The 21,912-nt window shown below is 37.9% G+C and overlaps 1 protein-coding gene across 1 annotated transcript in view; it reads left to right on the top strand.

Annotated features, from left to right (window-relative positions):
• The window catches only part of LOC131525614 (sucrase-isomaltase, intestinal-like), a 52,104-nt gene that overhangs the window by 10,238 nt on the left and 19,954 nt on the right, over positions 1 to 21,912 (top strand). The window contains exons 8-24 of the mRNA XM_058753454.1: positions 4,649 to 4,748; positions 4,856 to 4,968; positions 5,905 to 6,030; positions 7,204 to 7,335; positions 7,444 to 7,560; positions 7,833 to 7,946; positions 8,100 to 8,184; positions 8,270 to 8,387; positions 8,674 to 8,845; positions 9,894 to 10,010; positions 10,152 to 10,306; positions 10,388 to 10,472; positions 11,224 to 11,280; positions 15,706 to 15,830; positions 15,970 to 16,058; positions 20,536 to 20,585; positions 20,732 to 20,905. Of these exons, the coding sequence (XP_058609437.1) occupies positions 4,649 to 4,748; positions 4,856 to 4,968; positions 5,905 to 6,030; positions 7,204 to 7,335; positions 7,444 to 7,560; positions 7,833 to 7,946; positions 8,100 to 8,184; positions 8,270 to 8,387; positions 8,674 to 8,845; positions 9,894 to 10,010; positions 10,152 to 10,306; positions 10,388 to 10,472; positions 11,224 to 11,280; positions 15,706 to 15,830; positions 15,970 to 16,058; positions 20,536 to 20,585; positions 20,732 to 20,905 (1,929 nt within the window). The remainder of the gene's footprint in view (positions 1 to 4,648; positions 4,749 to 4,855; positions 4,969 to 5,904; positions 6,031 to 7,203; positions 7,336 to 7,443; positions 7,561 to 7,832; positions 7,947 to 8,099; positions 8,185 to 8,269; positions 8,388 to 8,673; positions 8,846 to 9,893; positions 10,011 to 10,151; positions 10,307 to 10,387; positions 10,473 to 11,223; positions 11,281 to 15,705; positions 15,831 to 15,969; positions 16,059 to 20,535; positions 20,586 to 20,731; positions 20,906 to 21,912) is intronic.

Here is a 21,912-nt window from a genome sequence, read left to right as displayed (position 1 = left end):
AGGAAAAATAATTGCTATCTAGCTTTTTTTTATTTATTTTTCCTGAGGAAGGAGGGGGGATTTTGAATTGACTGATGGGCCGGATCAAACTCGCAGGCCTTAATGACTAATGACCTCGACAGCAGCGGGAATCCACCTGTCACTCAAAGTGGCCACGCCCTTAATTATGCAGAACCACTGATTTAAACGAATGAGTTAAAAATAAATTAATTCATTTAAAAAAAAAAAAACCTCACAGTTGTCATGAAGGGCAAAATTAGCTGTATAGACCAAAACCACAATTTGTACCAGGCTGTAAACGTGTTTTTTTTTCTGCTGTAAATTTGGGCATTTTAACATGGGGCTCAATGAGGTTCTGCTCTCTTTTGGAGCCTGTTCCTAGTGGCCAGTCGATGAATTGCAGTTTAAGTCACTTCCGTATTGGCTTCAAGAGAAACTGGTCCACCAGAGGGAACTCCCCTATTGCTCATTACCATTCCATCAAAGACAGTGTTGCATCATCACTGATTGTCTACAGGTGTTACTCATGAGCCTCATTAGGTCTGTCTATGAAAGCCTGGTTCACTCTGACACTCACTATGAGGCTTTGCAGTTTGTTATGCTGCATCTCTGAGCATTATTCCTGGTTTCTTTTATCTTGGTTTTTGGATGATCTGCCTGATTACCTGTTTGCTTGTGTTTTATATGTTGTTTCTCTGTTGGATTGCCTGCATGTGTTTTGATTTACGATTCTGGATTGTCCCAATAAAAGTCACCTTTGGATCTCCAGCCCAAGTCTTGGAGCACTTAGTATCAGGTAGCATGAACCGGCATGTTTTAATTGGTTGCTAGCATAAATGAGCATGTTTTAGCACATTGCTAGCATGTTTTAACACTCTGCTAGAATGTTTTAGCACTCATTGTTAACATGAATAACATGTTGATAATGCTTTATCTTGAAGCTTCCATAAATTAGTATTTTGCTAGCATCTTTTGCATTGTTAAAAGGATGTAGTGCTCCGCATGAATTATCATATTAGCATTTTGCTAACAAGTTTTACCACATTGTGAACATGATCTAGCACTTTGCTAGTGTGACCGAGCTTACACCTTGGGTTTGTCTAAACACTTTTTTTCAAATAATAAAATAAAGAAAGTGAAAGTCAGGTGTTATATAAACGATGCGCTTTTTATTCTTCTTAACTCCAAAGAAACTCACATGGGTTTTAACCTCCTCCCAGCCCTACTCGCACCACGTATGCACTCCCAAGTATGTATGCACACCATGGCACAAACTGCATAGGGCTGGTGTCTGAGGCCTGAATCATGATACTGTTTCTGGCGATCATGAGACACTTCACTGTACATTCTAGCACTCCTGAAAGCATCCTGTAGATCTGCAAGCAGAGTGGACACGAATTCAGTATGAGATGTTGAAACGTTCTGGTCAAGTGTATGCTTGGCTAGTAACAAGTCAGTGGGCATCCTTGGTTCTGGTTCATGAACCAGAAAGTAAGGAAAGAACTTGGTGCTAGAATGAGGTGAAGAATTGTACGCAAATGCCAGCTGTTTGATATAACTGTCCCACTCACCCTCACATGACAACAGTATCTTAGCACCCATAGGTGCTTGATGAATTGGGACTGGCCTACAACGAATTTGACATGCTGTGCATTGCTCGCACCACATATTAATGTCCTTAAACATAGATGGCCAGTAGCACAAACGCCTCAGCCATTCCCACACTCGTTCTGGAGAATAATTAGCAGCAGTTGGGGCCCCGTGGAGCTGCAAAAGTATGTCGTGTTTAAGAGCAGGAGGAACTACAACTTAAGCAACAAAGCGACTTAAACGACACAACAGTCCATTTATTATGGAAAGACAATTAAACTCAGTCCAATATTTACGTAAATTCTGAGATGTACCTGCCAGCTGTCTCGTAGGAGGTCTTTGTGATTGCTCTACCCAGTGCCGCACCGGTTCAATATCTGGATCATTCTGCTGCATAGTAACGACATCCGTAACATCGTATGACAAATCAAACATGCTCAAAATGTTGTCTGGACTGAAGGACAAGTTAGATGCAGCCTCTTTTTCAGGCACCTCAACGGTCTCAGCAGAGCAAGACATGTCATTATCCGATTGATCAGTATTCACCACGTTCATGTCCCTCACCACTTTAACTGCCGTCTCACTGTCCTTCATGTCAGGTGTCACTGGGCGGCGGGACGGTGCATCAGCATTTTTATGTTGATTGCCCTCTTTGTGCAGAATGGCCCAATTCAGCGGGTCCAATTCCAAAAGCCATCTAGCCCTTCTACACGTTGGGTCATCTTCAAGGGACATACATTATAGCACTAGAAGTGGGCGATGATCTGTAATGATAGTAAATGGAGAAAGTCCAAAATAGTGACTGAATTAGGGCTGTCCTCGACTAAGGATTTTTCTGGTCGACAAGTAATCGTTCATTTTAAGCATTAGTCGACTAATCGCACATTTATTAATAAACCATTTAAATCATTATAATGAGCCTTTAATTGCCTACATAGACTAATATGTGCTCAAGCACACGCATAAAGCTTGCCACAGCACACTGGCAGAAGTAATAATTATAAATGTGTCAAGGAAAACAGTAAGGAGACACCATTAACATTTTAATAATTTGATAAACTACTGCTTTCTTTGTTTTCGGTTTAAGAGATGAAGTCGGCACTGACTCGTCATCTCTGCTGTAGTATTGCGCCTGTATGCATGTTTCATACAGATTACATAATCTGAGAATATTTGTTTCCATTTGAATTACTTCATTTGAAAGTAGACATTTTGCTCTGTATAGATATATTTTTAATGTCTGTAATAAGGCAAATATAGACACGGAGTTTCGCGCTTAAGTTCACGGAGACTGAGACGGCAGAAAGCGCATCATGTTTGCTTTCATTATTTTACAAAAAAGCAATGTTTTGTTGTTATTGTGAGTGCACACAAAATGAATGTAGAGTCTATACAGATTCAAAAGATGTAAGCAAGTGAGCGCACCGGCGCCTCCATCTGTCCTGCAGTGATCACGCTATTATTCAGCCCACACTCTGCGCAGACACTTGAACAGTGCACATTTCTCTAGTCCACAAAGGTCCGAGTTCACACTGGACCCAGCCCTGTCGGCTGTCAAATTATGCCTGACATTAGCAGTCACAAATCCCACATCCATCGCATTTCTCACATTCTTGCACTGACCTGCGACTATTACGGCTTCCTCCATGTCTGTAGCTCCCTGCTCATAACATTTCGTCCTCAGCACTGGCCTCTGTCAATTCGCACGCTCCTATTGCCTCTGTCACGGTCCCGCAAAACACTAAAACTGTCTTCCTCCTTGAACCACATAATGACGATGCGTAGACCGCGCGTGCTTCTAACTATAACCTTTTGAATTTACGCTAACTAATTTAACGCCCATCGGAATACTTTACAACACTAACTAAACTCACCAAAAACAAAACCGCTGCCACCAATGTGACCAAGCTTACGCCTCGGGTTCGCAGCTTAAATATTCTGTCTTATTGTACAAAGGTTTTGACCCCGTAAGTAAAATCGTATGTCAGATCGGTTAGAAAAGTCAGTTAGTTCAGTCTGAATGTCTGAGCTGAGTTTGTCAAGACAACATAATTATTGCATGATGTTAGAAGACTTAAATTATAGTGCATGAGTCAAATTGACAACTTCTATAATACTTTTTTTTTTTTTTACTTTTATAATTCTTAAAGGGGTCATATAATGCTACATGCACTTTTACAAGTTGTTTGAACTGAAATGTGTGTTGGCAGTGTGTGTACAGTATAACTACCCTATAATTATAAAAATCCACCCAGTGTTTTTTTTTAATTTTTTTTTTAATCTACTAAAATCTTTACCCCTTTCTCAAATCGAGCCGATCTCTGTGTGCCGTCACACAGACAGGCCCCTCCCACGATAGTTTGATTGACAGACTGCACTGGCGTCTTACTTCAGACCCGCCCTGAGTGAGCTGTCATCAGCTGTTTCACCGCCGGAGCAGATGTAGACAAGAATGACTCCTGATCGATTAAGGTGTTGTGTTGTTGGATGTAATAATGAACATAGCAGTAGTCATTTACTCCCGTCATCTGAGCCGCTGAAGAGGATTAGGTTTGTTTCTGAAGGGAATGCGCCCTCCATCTACTTAAATGCGTCTATGTTCACGCGAATCATTCGTGATCCACCTTCACCTCCAGAAGAAGTGAGTACAAGATTTTTTAAATGAATCTTTGCAAATCGCCTTTCCTAATAATGTGCTAATTAGCAAGTTTCACGATGAATGGCTAAAGTAAACAGTCCCTCAGAGAGTGGCTGGGAAGAGAGGGGCGGAGTCAGCAGAGCTCATTAACATTTAAAGGAGAAGGACACAATATGTCTTGCTCTGACAAGAGCTGTTTTTGTCAGGGTAAAAAAAGGTGTTTTTTACACTACCAATGAACAATTTTAACCAAACTGTTACTTTTCATTAAGACCCTAAAGAATAATATCAACTTGTGGAAAATGGGCATTATATGACCCCTTTAAAATATGATGAGACATAAATGTCCAAAACTGTCTAATTAACTGATTAAAAGTTTGAAATCTGCCATTACAAATCGTAATGTCTTTTCCAACCCAGGGCACACACAACCTGTACGGCCACTTCCCCTATTTCACATGTCTGGAAGATGAGAGCGGCCAGTCCTTTGGTGTTTTCCTCATGAACAGCAATGCAATGGGTAAGCTCTGCCGTGGACTAAAGTCATAATGACATGTGATGTCTATTATTGTGTTTGGAATGGCTGCTTTTGTTGAATAATGCTCTTTTCTGTGTGCATGTGTGCAGAGGTGACAATCCAGCCTGCTCCGGCCATAACCTACCGGACTATCGGAGGGGTGTTGGACTTCTACATCCTGCTTGGAGACACACCAGAAGCAGTGGTGGATGAGTTCACACAGGTTAGCGTTGTGGGCAAATATAAATAGAAACACCATTATTAATTATAAGCACTTGGAAATGCTTTTTCATGTTAGAGACATGGACATTACACATGCTAGGACAAAAAAAATATATATATATATATATATATACATATAGTAAATATATAAAAGTATATATATGTATATATATATATATGTATATACTGTATGTATGTGTGTGTGTATATATATATATATATACATATATATATGTATATACTGTATGTATATATGTGTGTTTGTATGTATGTATATATATATATATATATATATATATATATATATATATATATATAGCTTGTATAATCATTTATTTTACAGATTATTTATGTATTGGTACAAATTTTGCTCTGGGAATTTTTTTTAACAAAATACTGAAATTTATTGTACAAAAATACTTGATTCGTATTAGTCAGTGATTGTATTCTGCAGTCGTAAATTTAAACATTTATAATATATTTAATTTCTATAAAGTTTATATCAGAAAAAAAGTCCTGAAATTATTTTTCTGATTCTGGTCATTTATGCATTCTGTGGTCAAATGTTTTGTATAATAACCACTAAATTTTATGTTGTTATTTACAAATGTTATAAATGATAATTTACATATATTATATATATATATATATATATATATATATATATATATATATATATTCAATTCATTCAAGTTTATTTGTATAGTGCTTTTCACAATACAAATCGTTGCAAAGCAGCTTTACAGAAAATTGTAAGTTTCTACATTATATTTAGGAGTAGGTTATTAGTGGTGACTATGACAGAAATGTACAGTAAGAATCATGCAGTTAGTTACAAATTACACGTAATCAAACAGACGGTGAGCACTATTAACTATATATTATATATATATTATTTTATGTTCATTGTGTTTACCATTGCTTTATATCTCTCCAGCTGGTTGGCAGGCCTTTCATTCCTCCGTACTGGTCTCTGGGTTTCCAGCTCTCTCGCTGGGACTACGGCAGCCTGGACGAAGTGAAGAAAGTCGTGGAGAGGAACCGACAGATCGGCATTCCGTATGTAAGTGCCGGGAACAGGAGGGTCCTCGCTTTGTTCTGCAATACTTGATTTCACCCAGCACTTCAAATCCACGATCGAGAGCATGGAGCAAATCTTACTGATTCATAAAAAATAACTCCACACTTCACTTAACTTCACACGGCTCTAATTTTTCTGAACAAAGAGGGCATTTGCATGTCAGGATATTGCATGATTAGAATTAGAAAATTACTGGTAGGAGAATCTCACCATCTACTAATGGCTGATAGAAGTCAAGCTTTCAGAAAAATCGAAATAGACAACAGTGAATCAATGTTAGAATCAGAATCAGAATGGATGCAAAAGAGGCTGACAGAGCTGATTTCAATGTAATAGTGCAGGTAGAGGGAAACATAAACATTACCAACCTAAAAACTAGATTGAAAAGTTTGTCAATAGCATGTCATGCCAATAGCATGATTTACCATGTTGCTAGTAGGCCTATGAATTAGCATGTTGCTAACATTATTTAACAGATTTAAAATGCATTCACAGAAATGTCGTAATTACTGTAACTATGAGATTCTGTCACGTAAAAAGTATTTACGTCCTAGTAGATTACAGTTTGTAAGCTGGCTGTTTTCTGAAACCATGTGCTCCTTGTACCACATGACCTTTGAATGTAACATCACGTGTTGTCATCGAGATTATGAAAATTATGCGGTGGTGTGAATGCAGCATTTGCATGCTGATAAAATGCTTTAACATATTGCTCACGTGAATTAGCATGTTGCTAGCATAATTTTGCACGTGGCTAACATGATTTAGCATTAATTGGCATGTTATTAGTATGTTTTCACGTTGCTGGCGTTATTTAATATTTTGCTAGCGCCTTGATAGCATGAATTAGCATGTTGCTACTGTAACTAACGTAGGCCAGTAAGTGCTGTGCATTTAAACCTCATTCCCCTGAACTCGAGGCACTCTAGCGACTGATGCTAGAGACTGCAGTCTTTAGCCTCATTGTTAGAGCGCCCGACTCCCATGCAGATGGGCCCAGGTTTAAGTCCCGCTTGCAGTGGGTGGTGTGAATCAGAAGGGCTAGACTGGCATGTTTAAGAGTGCAAATTCCATAATTAAACGTTGAAGTGAAACATGATATTCAATGAGGAAAGGATAGCCTTTCAGCTGAACCATAATTATTTTGTTTTCCAGGACGTCCAGTTCACTGATATCGACTACATGGAGGACAAAAAGATCTTCACCTATGATATGGAGAAATTTAAGGAGCTGCCTCAGTTTGCTGACTACATGCATGAGAAAGGGCAGAAATACATAGTCATATTGGTGAGCCTTTTTTATATTCGTGCTGAGGTGCACAGTTTTATGGGTTGGCAAGTTTTGAGTCCTACGTTTCAACCCCTTGAACACCTCAAAACATTTTCTTCCTGGTAGGATCCTGCCGTGTCCACAGGTAAAAGGCTAAATGGACCTTATGAATCACTTGACCGGGGACATGCAGCTAAAGTTTGGGTCACTGAATCAGACGGGAACACACCTCTAATAGGAGAGGTAAGATCCTCCAAAGATTCTCCTGACTGTGGCATTATAATGGTTAATTGTCAGTAGGGTTTAGGATTGAGAACTGGTGGTGGTTCTTCATAAAAATAACTTGAATGATTTCCATGATTTTTGGTTTTAGTAATTGTTTTTTTTTTTTTTACACTGATGTGGACACAGAAAATTGTGTTGCATTGTCCTCGCTGGTTGAAATGCACAGTGTGAACAGGGTCTGATCTAGGAACAAAAGACTTATTGTAAAATGTATGTCTCACACGTCACAGGTCTGGCCAGGGGAAACCGTGTTTCCTGATTACACTAACCCAGCTTGCGTTGATTGGTGGGTTGATGAAGTTTCACGTTTCCACAAAGAAGTCAAGCATGATGCTATCTGGATTGTGAGTAACCCGCAGAGATGGGCCTGATCATTTTGAACCTATCTTCCAAATCAATACCACATATGTCACCGCATCAATATGTATGAACTCAATAAACATCTCATCTAGTGTACAATATACACCACAAAAGCTTTAAAACTTTTTTCCCCTAAGGACATGAATGAGGTGGCCAATTTCGTTCAGGGAAGCAGCAAAGGCTGCGCTAAGAACAATCTCAACTATCCTCCATTCATTCCACGTGAGTCTGAAATACATCTACAGCTGGATTTATTCATAGCAGATGCGCAAACATCCATCCTCTTAATTTCCATTCAACTCTGTAGGTATCCTTGATAGCCTGATGTACAGTAAGACCTTATGTATGGATGCTAAACACAAATGGGGGAACCACTATGATGTCCACAGTCTCTTTGGGTATTCGATGGTCCTGGCCACTGACAAGTACGTGTTGGTTTTTCCACACTCTGCATGCAAATAATCTCTGCTGTGATTGACTGATGCTGCTTTCGAGTCTTGTCAGAATGACAAGAATTACAATTAACATTACAACAATGTTGTATTTACAAGTGGATAGCCATATAATTTGTTCTTCAACACCCTTCTCTCAATCGGCTTAACTTTTTTAGGCCACCATTGCGTCTTTCCAACATCCTCCTGGATGTCATTTTATTGTGGTGCCAACTCTAATATTATTAGAGTCAACTAAGTTATATTTTTCTGCTTCCAGGGCAGCGAAAGAAGCGTTTAAGACAAACCGTTCCATGGTTTTTAGCCGTTCCTCCTTCCCCGGGGTGGGCAAGTACGCTGGGCACTGGTTGGGTGACAATGGCGCCAATTGGAATGACATTAAGTGGGCGATACCCGGCATGCTGGAGTTTAATCTCTTTGGAGTCCCTTACGTAAGTGGTTTGACTCCAAATTAAATGTCTTTTCCAACATGGGTAACGGATGGTAGACACCAGCTTTTCTTCATAACACAACTGCCCCACTGAGAGGCATTTGGAGAAAGACTTTGGTTATGATCGAGTTCCAGTAAGAAACTTAATGGGCATTTGGACTCAATGGACTGTTAGACATAATGACAGTTTCAATCGATTTTTAGCCTTCGAATCCTCTGCACCCACACACTAAATGATTTGACCAGACCATAAGACTACAGTTATATGCATGTGCAGTATTGTGGCATCTTCAAATACTCATTGATTGTTGCAGTGAATGACGTCAAGTACACCGTTGCAAGATGGCAGATGCATCTACGTGCTTTGAGTGGTTCACAGTGACACAAGATCTCACAGAGACTTAAAAAACACAGATAGTTGATGTAGTTTTACTTACCGCCAGTGGATCTTTTATCGCTGGAACCGCTCCATTGTTCGGTTTCATACAATCTGCAAATCCAGCAACAAACTAGACCTTGTTTATAAAACCATGGGTGCCAATCCTGTGTATGGCTGGGAATCGATACCAAAAAGAATCAATCCCTCGATTCCAAAGTGTTGGAAATTGAGAGTCCATTCCAAACATTGGATTCCATCATTGATTCCACCCACGCAAATGGTCAAGCACCCACAGAAAAACATTTAATCAAATAAAAAAAAAAAATAACTGCAGCTTTCAGACACAATTTTATTCTTATTTTATTGGTTAATTTGATGTGGTTTATATGGTTATTTTAATGATCAATGTAATGCACGAGCAGAAATGTCTCAGTATGCACTCGCAAGCGGATTCCTTTCACTTTGGACACGTGTTTGCTTTCGCTCATTCATTACATCCGTGCGCTCTATGGAGACATTTGCCAGATTACTGGTGTCTTTTATATAAAAGACTGGAATCCCCATTTGATCTCTGTTTAGTTATCTAGCTTTAGGAGAAGTATTTGAGATGATAAAGAGTGATTTTTCCATCCTCTGGAGAGAAACTGAATCTCATGATGTTGTTCTGCAGATTGGTGCAGACATCTGTGGGTTCTTCGACGACTCGCCAGAGGAGCTTTGCAGACGCTGGATGCAAGTTGGCGCATTCTACCCCTTCAGCCGTAACCACAACGCACAAGGGTACAAGGTCTGTGCTGTTCCTTAAACACCAATAAACATTCAGTCTCGAAGTGTATGAAGTGTCTTCCTGGGCTATGTGTTACAAACGTCACTTTCTCTATAGATATCATTATCTTTTCCTGACTAGTTTTATGTGCCTTTCTAACAGGACCAGGACCCTGCATCATATGGCACTGACTCTCTCTTGGTGAAAACTTCCAAGCATTACCTGAACATCCGATACACCCTCTTACCGTACCTCTACACTCTCTTCTACAAGGCCCACGTCAACGGAGAGACTGTATTGCGTCCCATGATGCACGAGTGAGTTTGTAAATATGTGCAAACAGCAGTGTAACAGTTTCAGCCTCAACTGCTTTATAAGAATTGTTTCCCGCTCGGCAGGTTCTATTCTGACAGTGAAACCTGGGGAGTGCACAACCAGTTCTTGTGGGGAGCACATCTTCTCATCACACCTGTGTTGGATCCTGTGAGTACACACACACACACACACACACACACACACACACGCACGCACACACACACACGTTGGGTTGCCATGTTTTATAGACACATATGGTTTTTACACTGTACAAACTGTATATTCTATCCTCCTACACCAACCCTACACCTAAACCTACCCCTTACAGGAAACGTTCTGCATTTTTTTACGTTTTTGAATATTTTTTTTTTTTTTTTATAAGTCAAGTCAAGTCACCTTTATTTATATAGCGCTTTTACAATACAGATTGTGTCAAAGCACTTAACAGTATCAAATTGGAGGATAGAGTGTCAGTAATGTATAATGATAAGATTAAACACTCAATTTTCAGTTAAAGGCATTTCATTATTAAATTCAGAGATGTCATTGTCTAGCTCAGTTTAGTTTAAATAGTATCTGTGCAATCAAATCGGCGATAATCGCTAGAAATTAAGTGTCCCCAACTGAGCAAGCCAGAGCAAGCCACAAAAACGCGCGCGCACACACACACACACACACACACACTATTTTGGTTTGTTTGCTGATTCTCTTTCTGTCAGCTTCTTACTCTCCAATATCTTATATTCTCTCTTTCTGACTCTTGAAAAGCCCTAACAGGAAGACCATATCTTTCTGTAAAATGACCACCTGTGATGCTCTACCTGCTAGTTTAATGAATAATGCTCATTACTGAACTATCAAAATAACGTTTATCATTATGTTTAGCTCATTTTCCTGTTTGTTTGTTTGTTTGTTTCAGGGTGTTGAAAATGTGGAGGCCTACATTCCAGATGCCATCTGGTATGACTTTGAGAAGGTAAGACCATCCTCTCGAACCACAGTAAATAATGGCAGAATGTTATGTGTGTGTGTGTGTATATATATATATATACAGGTGCTGGTCATATAATTAGAATATCATCAAAAAGTTGATTTATTTCACTAATTCCATTCAAAAAGTGAAACTTGTATATTATATTCATTCATTACACACAGACTGATATATTTCAAATGTTTATTTCTTTTAATTTTGATGATTAGAGCTTACAGCTCATGAAAGTCAAAAATCAGTATCTCAAAATATTAGAATATTACTTAAGACCAATACAAAGAAAGGATTTTTAGAAATCTTGGCCAACTGAAAAGTATGAAAATGAAAAGTATGAGCATGTACAGCACTCAATACTTAGTTGGGGCTGCTTTTGCCTGAATTACTGCAGCAATGCGGCGTGGCATGGAGTCGATCAGTCTGTGGCACTGCTCAGGTGTTATGAGAGCCCAGGTTGCTCTGATAGTGGCCTTCAGCTCATCTGCATTGTTGGGTCTGGTGTGTCTCATCTTCCTCTTGACAGTACCCCATAGATTCTCTCTGGGGTTCAGGTCAGGCGAGTTTGCTGGCCAATCAAGCACAGTAACACTATGGTCATTGAACCAGCTTTTGGTACCTTTGGCAGTGTGGGCAGGTGCCAAGTCCTGCTGGAAAATGAAATCAGCATCTCCATAAAGCTTGTCAACAGAAGGAAGCATGAAGTGCTCTAAAATTTCCTGGTAGATGGCTGCGTTGACTGTGGACTTCAGAAAACACAGTGGACCAACACCAGCAGATGACATGGCAGCCCAAATCATCACTGACTGTGGAAACTTCACACTGGACTTCAATCAACATGGATTCTGTGCCTCTCCACTCTTCCTCCAGACTCTGGGACCTTGATTTCCAAATTAAATGTAAAATTTACTTTCATCTGATAAGAGGACTTTGGACCACTGAGCAACAGTCCAGTTCTTCTTCTCCACAGCCCAGTTAAGATGCTTCTGGCGTTGTCTCTGGTTCAGAAGTGGCTTGGTAGCCCTTTTCCTGAAGGCGTCTGGCGTGGTGACTCTTGATGCACTGACTCCAGCTTCAGTTCTCTCCTTGTGAAGCTCTCCCAAGTGTTTGAATCGGCTTTGCTTGACTGTATTCTCAAGCTTGCGGTCATCCCTGTTGCTTGTGCACCTTTTCCTACCCAAATTCTTCCTTCCAGTCAACTTTGCATTTAATATGCTTTGATACAGCACTCTGTAAACAGCCACTCCTTTCAGTAATGACCCTCTGTGACTTACCCTCTTTGTGGAGGGTGTCAATGTTCGTCTTCTGGATCATTGCCAAGTCAGCAGTCTTCCCCATTATTGTGGTTTCAAAGAACAAGAGATACCCAGAATTTATACTGTAGGGATGGTCATTTATTCAAACTCAAATGTAAATATTCTAATATTTTGAGATACTGATTTTTGACTTTCATGAGCTGTAAGCTCTAATCATCAAAATTAAAAGAAATAAACATTTGAAATATATCAGTCTGTGTGTAATGAATGAATATAATATACAAGTTTCACTTTTGAATGGAATTAGTGAAATAAATCAACTTTTGATGATATTCTAATTATATGACCAGCACCTGTATATATGTATATGTATATATATATGTATATATGTATATGTATATATATATATATATATATATATATATATACAGCATATATAATCATCTCTGAATTCAATAATGAAATGCCTTTAACTGAAAATTGAGTGTTTAATCTCATCATTATACATTACTGACACTCTATCCTCTAATTTGATACTGTTAAGTGCTTTGACACAATCTGTATTGTTAAAAGCACCATATAAATAAAGGTGATGTGACTTGACTTGACATATATATATATATATAATGTATATATGTGTGTGTGTGTGTGTATGTGTAGCAGTTCACAAAATTCACGGTTTGGCTTGATACGATACAGTGGTGTTATGGTTCGGTACATTTTCAATACAGCAAAATAAATACCAGAGTAATTTCTACAAATTATTTGTTTATTAAAACTAAGTTTTTACTTTGAACAATGATGGAGCTATACTTGACCCATCTTCTGTGGTGTCTTCATAGCAGCATATAAAACAAAATAGCTCTGGTTTGAAGTATTCCAGCTGATGTAGCAGATTAATCTTTTCCAAGAAGTTTAAATTCATTTAAATTGATCTTACCTTGTATGGGCATTTTTTACCTTTTATAAAGCCATTTTTTCTAAAAGTGTGCCTCACCTTTTGAGTCAATTTTTACATTTAATCAGTCAATAAGACATTTGGGCTATTACCAAGCAAATTAAGTCAGTATTGACTAAATTCATCTTTGCAATGCAGAGGAAACACAGAAGCTGCATCAGAATGGAATTTAGATGCTTTCACACACTGTTTAATGCTGCTCAGAGGGACATGCAATGCTTTAACCTGCAGTTATAAATGCATAAATAATGTTTTGATATTTTAAATATAAAACTTGGATAACTGATGATTGAAATTAATTCAAAAATTAAAAGATACTTTAAATGTGAAATTAAAACCACCATTAGGTGGCAGCAAGTCAAAATTTCAAAATGAATTTGCAAATTACTTGCATACATCTTCTTTTTTTCAAGTCTAAAATGTCTAGTTTGAATTCATTTAGAGAGAATATTTGGGGGACAATTTCAAAAATGTCAGTGTGGTGTAACCGTAAAAACTTCATACCAAATAATAGGTGTTGTTTAAAAAAATTCTCAATCAGTAAATTATCAATAATAATTCTCAGTAAATAAAAGTAAACGGAACACCATTGTTCTGGATATTATAATTAATTTGGGGGATCATGTGAGTCGAGTCAAATTCCTGAAGTGTCAAGGTGGTGTAAACACCATTCAAGCAGCCATTTTCTTAATATTAACGAGTATTAGCTTTAGGTTACACTTTATTTCAATAGTCCACTTTAGACATTCTACTAACTATAAGTAACTTTGTAAATACATGTCAACTACATGTCAACTAATTCTCATTAATTAGCAACTACATGTCTACTAACTCTCAGTAGGGTAGGTTTAGGGTTAGTAGAATAAGTTGACATATACTTGCAAAGTTTCTCATAGTCAGTATGTTGTATGTTGTAGACCCATCAAAATAAAGTGTTAGAAGATATTAAGCAGACAGCCTACTAATACTCTAATGACTGCTAGTTGACATGTAGTTGCAGAGTTACTTACTGTTAGTAGAATGTCTAAAGTGGACTATCCAAATAAAGTGTGCTTACATAGGACATGTGCTTACATAGGTGTCCATGATAATGCCTATCAAATTTGATTTTAAATTGAAATGTCAAATGGTATAACTGGTAACTCCTATTACAAGCCTTTCTGTTAGCGGCCAATTTAGTCAAATATCCCTAGTTTATGATGCTGATTAACCATATAAACTAACCTAAGTATAAACTAAACTACTATTTGGAACTATTTTCATGTGTGTGTTTTTTTTTATTATTATTATTGAGAATTTCATCTTTTTTTAAACAAGATCAGATGTTTGGTGTGAAGTTTTTACGTTTACACCACATTGACATTTTTGCAATCATCCCCCAAATATTCTCTCAAAATGACTTAAAACCAGAAATGTTAGACTTGGTTTTCGAAAAAGAGAATGTATTCAAGTAATTTTTTTAACCACTTTTAAATTAACTAAAACAAATGGACAAAAAATTTAAAATAATTATGTCAGTAATGTCATTGACCCATATATAAGGGGCAAAGATGAAAAAGGGTTTTCAAGCATCAAAACAATTAGTGTAATACAGCTTTAAATAGTTCTTGTTGTTTTCCAGGAACATTAGAACGTGTCCTGTTTAACTAAATTGTTCTTTTTCTGAGCAAAAAATAAATGTCAGACATTTTTACCCTGATTTACAGAAGACACCCACTAAAATGTCATTCAGTGTAACAATCTTGTCAGGCATATTTACAAAAAAAAAAAAAAAAAATTTATGACATATTAAAAGACTAATTACTTTTACCCCAAATAGTAATTACTTGTAATTTCAGATTTTTTAACTTTAACACTATCCTACGTTTTGCTCATTTGACAACAAGACTTTTTAAATAATTTAAAATACGATAAATTTTAGTACACTCATTTATTCTTTATATATTTTAATGCATACAGGTCAGAATAAGTATGTTGTTTAATTTTTTTCATAACTATTTGTGTTACACTGACTGAATGACAATTAAACGTTATTTCACCCACATTTTGAAATTTTATTCTCCTGAAACTTATTTGAAACCTTAAAAATAGACACTTTACTTGCATTTAATATGCTTTCTGTTTATATGAATTCCATTTTGTAAATTTCTCTTGATGCGGACATGACCCATATGACAATGCAATTTTTGGTTTGTTTTACAGGAGGAACGGATTACCGATCGCAAAGCAAAAGTTAACTTGAACCTGCCCGCTGATAAACTTGGTTTACACCTGAGAGGCGGAGCCATTCTGCCCGCACAAAGGCCAGACGTCACCACTACATACAGGTAATGATGGGAAATCTGTAGATTTCCCCTAACACACGTCACCTTTAATGCTTAAAAAGGGGCCACAAACAAGAGTAACAACTTCAAAGGAACCGTTTTGTGTCTGCTCTTGAGTTTCTGTATGTTTGTGTTCCCTCAGCCGACGTCATCCCATGAGACTGATCATCGCTCTCGATGACAACAATGCTGCATCAGGAGAGCTATTTTGGGATGACGGAGAGTCTCGAGGTAATTTGGAGGAACTTGCTATTAATTAGGGCCTGAGCACCGAGGTGCGAGGATCCTCTTGGAATTGCTCCGTTTCTTCTTCTTCTTCTTCTTCTTCTTCTTCTTCTTCTTCTCCAAAGTGAATCGCATTTTGGAGGGCCTAAACATGCTCCAAAACTCATGAAACTTTGCACACGGGTCAGAACTGGCGAAAATTTACATCTGATATTGGTTTCAGAAGTGGGTGTGGCAAAATGGCTCGATAGCGCCACCTATAATATTTCAAAAGAGTGCGCCTCGAGCTACGTTTTATGTACATGCACGAAGATCGGTACACACGTGTAACACACCATTACCTACAAAAAATTCAAAACCCAACAGGAAGTACGTTATTTTGAATTTCCTGTTCGATTTTTGTGCAGTTTTTGCAATTTCCAGGCTTCGTACTTTGACGAACTCCTCCTACAGTTTTAATCGGATCGTCTTCAAATTTGCTGAGTGTAATCATAAGGCCTTTGCGATGTTAAATTGCGAAGATCTAGACTTTTCGTCAAGGGGCGTGTCCCTGGGGGCCTGACAAAGTTTGATGTTTCGCCATGAAACAGGAAGTTGCTGTAACTCAGGCATGCTGTGTTCAATCTGCCCCAAATTTTACAAGTTTGATAAGAGGCCTGTCCTGAACACATATACATTCCGTATTCGGGTACAGTCATAGCGCCACCTGCTGGCAACAGGAAGAGACATGTTTAACACTGTAATGGACTCCTAGGTGCATATTAAAAAGTGTCAACAAGTGATAAATATGCTGGCAGCATGCTACAAGCATACTAAAACATGCTAGCAACACTTAGCTAAGTGCTAAAGCATGCTAGTAATGCAGTGAAACGGGAAGTTGCTGTAACTCAGGCATGCAGTGTCCAATCTGCCCCAAATTTTACAAGATTGATAAGAGGCCTGTCCTGAACACATATACGTTCCCGTATTTGGTTATAGTCATAGCGCCACCTGCTGGCAACAGGAAGTGACATGTTTTAGACTGTGATGCACTATTAGCAACACATTAAAATATGCCATTGTGTGCTAAACATGTTAGCAACATGCTCAAACATGTTAGCAACACTTAGCTAAGTACTAAAGCATGTTATTAATACCATGACACAGGAAGTTGTTGTAACTCATGCATACAATGTCTTATATAATATCAATGTCTTTTATAATAGTCCTGGCCTAAACACATCAAAAGGCCAATATTCAGTTAAAATTATAGCGCCACCTGCTGGTGACAGGAAATGACTTGTTTCACACTAACTTAAACACACAATGCCTGATCTGCCCCAAACTTGACATATTTGATAAGAGTCCTGGCATTAACACATCTGAAGGCCAATATTCAGTTATAATCATACTGCCACCTTCTGGCAACAGTAAATTACTTGTTTTACACTAACTTAAACATGCAATGTCCGGTCTGCCCCAAACTTCACATGTTTGGTAAGAGTCCTGGCCTGAACACATCTTAAGGCCAATATTCATTTATAGTGATAGTGCCACCTGTTGGCAACAGGAAATGACTTGTTTTACACTAACTTAAACATGCAATGTTCAATCTGCCCCAAACTTCACATGTTTGATAAATGTGCTGCCCTGAAGACATCTACATGCCAATTTCCAGTTATATACATAGCACCACCAGCTGGCAGCATGAAATTACTTGTTTCACACTAACTTAAACACACAATGTCTGATCTGCCCCAAACTTGACATATTTGATAAGAGTCCTGGCATTAACACATCTGAAGGCCAATATTCAGTTATAATCATACTGCCACCTTCTGGCAACAGTAAATTACTTGTTTTACACTAACTTAAACATGCAATGTCCGGTCTGCCCCAAACTTCACATGTTTGGTAAGAGTCCTGGCCTGAACACATCTTAAGGCCAATATTCATTTATAGTGATAGTGCCACCTGTTGGCAACAGGAAATGACTTGTTTTACACTAACTTAAACATGCAATGTTCAATCTGCCCCAAACTTCACATGTTTGATAAATGTGCTGGCCTGAAGACATCTACATGCCAATTTCCAGTTATATACATAGCGCCACCAGCTGGCAGCATGAAATTACTTGTTTCACACTAACTTAAACATGCAATGTCCGATCTGTCCCAAACTTGACATATTTGATAAGAGTCCTGGCATTAACACATCTGAAGGCCAATATTCAGTTATAATCATACTGCCACCTTCTGGCAACAGTAAATTACTTGTTTTACACTAACTTAAACATGCAATGTCCGGTCTGCCCCAAACTTCACATGTTTGGTAAGAGTCCTGGCCTGAACACATCTTAAGGCCAATATTCATTTATAGTGATAGTGCCACCTGTTGGCAACAGGAAATGACTTGTTTTACACTAACTTAAACATGCAATGTTCAATCTGCCCCAAACTTCACATGTTTGATAAATGTGCTGGCCTGAAGACATCTACATGCCAATTTCCAGTTATATACATAGCGCCACCAGCTGGCAGCATGAAATTACTTGTTTCACACTAACTTAAACATGCAATGTCCGATCTGTCCCAAACTTCACACGTTTTATAAGAGTAATGGTCTTAACACATCTTAAGGCCAATATTCAGTTATAAACATACCGCCACCTGCTGGCAATAGGAAATGACTTGTTTTACACTAACTTAAACATGCAATGTCCAATCTGCACAAAACTTCACAAGTTCGATAAGAGTCCGGGCCTGAACACATCTAAAGGCCAAAATCCCATTATAATCATAGTGCCACCTGCTGGCAACAGGAAATGGCTTGTTTTACACTAACTTAAACATGCAATGTCCAATCTGCACCAAACTTCACATGTTTGGTAAGAGTCATGGCCTGAAGACACCTAAAGGCCAATATTCAGTTATAATCATAGCGCCACCTTTTGGCAATAGGAAATGTCATGCTTTATAGTAACTCAAACATACTACTTTCAATCTGCATCAAACTTCATATGTTTGATAAAAGTGCTGCCCTGAAGACATCTACATGCCAATATTCAGTTATAGACATAGCGCCACCAGCTGGCAGCAGGTTTGGCACATATAAATAACTTTGACATATTCCTCTATGTTTGCCTTTTTAAATGCATATTGCTCACCGTTCCCTCTCTCCCTGAAGCAACCGGTCGGCGGTGAGCCCGGGTGCGAGGGCCCATTCATCGCTGCTTGCAGCTTTAATTAAAAGTTGTACCTTATACAGGACTCAATAGCAAGAATGTCATAATTTCAGATTTTCTACTACTGTTTTACTTTTTTAGTTACTAAATGTGGTAACATTTTAAATTGAGGTTCCATTAGTCAACAATTATTGTTTTGACTAACTTTAACTAACAATGAGCAAAACATTTCTTACAGTATTTATTCATCTTTATCAATGTTAGTTAATAAAGTTACAACGTTTCATTGTTAACAACATTCTAATTTGCAGCATGTTAAAACATGCTAGCATCGTACTAATTCATTCTAGAGACATGCTAAAACATGTTAGCAGCATGTTAAATCATGCTAGCAACATGCTAATTCATTGTAATCATGCTAGCAATGGAAAAAACAAGCTAGCAACATGTTAATTCTTGCTAAATCATTCCAGCAACAGGCTAATTCATGTTAATCATGCTAGCAGTGTCAAAAACAAGCTAGCAACCTTAATTCATGCTAAATCACGCTAGAAACATGCTAAATCATGCTAGCAACATGTTAAATCATGTGCTGAAACATGCTAGCAATGTGTCAAATCACGTTAACAAGATGTTAATTCATGTTAGCGAGATACTAAAACATGCTAGTAATATGCTATTTCATGCTAACATTGTGCTAAAACATGTTAAGTATGTGATAAATCATGCTAGAAACGTGCGCCCTCCCTGTCCCAGTCTTCAATTTCAACATTTCAATTCAACCGTTAAGATTCTCAAAGTTGTTTCAAACTTTCAGACAAGGCTTTTTCAAGCCAACTTTGAGCTTTGTTTACTTTGGAATGCCCCAAATGCATTTATATTTCATTTTTGCAAGAACAGCTATAATTTAACCCCATGACAGATCTAAATGTATACAATAAACTCACATCTTGTGTGTTTTTTCTCCAACAAAACATCACCTATGTTAACAAGGTTGATAACTTTGCCTTGGTGAGGTTTCCTTCAAAATGAGCAGAATTTGCAACAATAAAAAGTTCAATAAATGTTATTGCATATAATATTGCGTTTACAAGGTATAAAAACACATGAACATGGGCAACGAATGTAAGATGTAGTACACGGTCCTGAAATCATCCTTACTATTGAGCCCTATTGTATAGATTAAATTATTAGATTTACCCAAATGATTCTTAAAAAAATAATAATAATGATTAAAAAAAGAAATAAAATAATAACACTTGTTTGACTCACACATAGAGTTGATTTTTCTCTCATAACTTCTTTTTCTCTTTTTCTTAGATACTGTTTCATCCGGCTCCTACATTCATTACCAGTTTTCCGTGGCTAATGTATGTCATCCTAATGTCACATTTCTGTTCGTTTGTTTTTAGATGGCATTACATTTGTATGTCCAAAAAGCAACATTTTAATCATTTTTTAACGCCAGCTATTACTAAAATCTGTAGTAATATCTGATCTTTTTCTGCTGGATCAGGATGTCTTGACAATGCATGTCACCCACAATGGCTACACAGATCCAAATAACTTGAAGTTTGAGAACATCACCGTAATGGGAGTGACCAGAGCTCCAGCCTCTGTGCTCGTGTCAGACGGCACCACTACTGACGCTCTGACCGAGTCCCAGGTTAACTACGATTCTACCAAGAAGGTAAAAGAGTTTATTATCCACCACCAAAGTCAATGTGAAACTCTGTTTGTGACCAATTTTACAGATTTTGATTGGAATAGGATATTTTACACCCTACAGAAATTGGTATAATGCACATTAAAGGGATAGTTCATCCAAAAATGATTTACTCACCCTCAGGTGTATATGATGTATGACATGAATAGGCAAACACTTACGCTACGTCATACGTTGCGTCAGTCGTGCTTTTGGCACAAGTCAACCGTCTGCCGGAAGCCAATTTCAGTTAATAAAGTTTTAATAATGGTTGTTTTATTACAAAAACCCATCAAATCACTTCAATAGGCCTTTATTAACCTCCTGGAGCCACGTGGATTGATTTTATAATGGATGGATGGACTTTTTTAAGCTGAAAACTCATGGCAGCCATTCAATGCCATTATAAAGCTCAGAAGAGCAAGGATTTTTTTAAACATATGTCCGATTGTGTTTGTCTGAAAGAAGAAAGTCATATACAGATGGCTTGAGGGTGAGCAAATCATGGGATAATTTTTATTTTTGGGTGAACTATCCCTTTAAGACCTGGAATATAAAGTAAATGGGGTACCAGGAGAGGCCCTGTCATTCCAAGTGAGTGGATTTGTCAGGGCTTTCAAAAGCACACATATATTAGGCTGTGATGAAGGGCGTACTTTGATCTTAAACTACACGTGACACATTAAAGGGATAGTTCACCCAAAAATGGAAATTTGCTGGTAATTTACTCACCCTCAGGTCATCCAAGATGTAGGTAACTTTTTTCTTCAGTAGAGCAGTAAAAAATATTTTTGGTTGAAACCGTGGTCCTCTGGTATCCCCATAATGGAAGTCAATGGGTGTCGTCACTTTGAGATTAAAAAAAGAACATATGCAGGCAAAACATAATTAATACCCGCAGCTCCTGATGGTGCATTGAGGTCTTATGAAGGGAAACGATCGGTCTGTGCAAGAAACTGAACATTATTTACAACAGTATTTCCTGTAATCCA

Source organism: Onychostoma macrolepis, chromosome 19, assembly GCF_012432095.1.
Source record: "Onychostoma macrolepis isolate SWU-2019 chromosome 19, ASM1243209v1, whole genome shotgun sequence".
NCBI classification, from domain to species: domain Eukaryota; kingdom Metazoa; phylum Chordata; class Actinopteri; order Cypriniformes; family Cyprinidae; genus Onychostoma; species Onychostoma macrolepis.
Note: the sequence above shows the minus strand (reverse complement) of the source record. Positions and strands in the feature narration are given on the sequence as shown.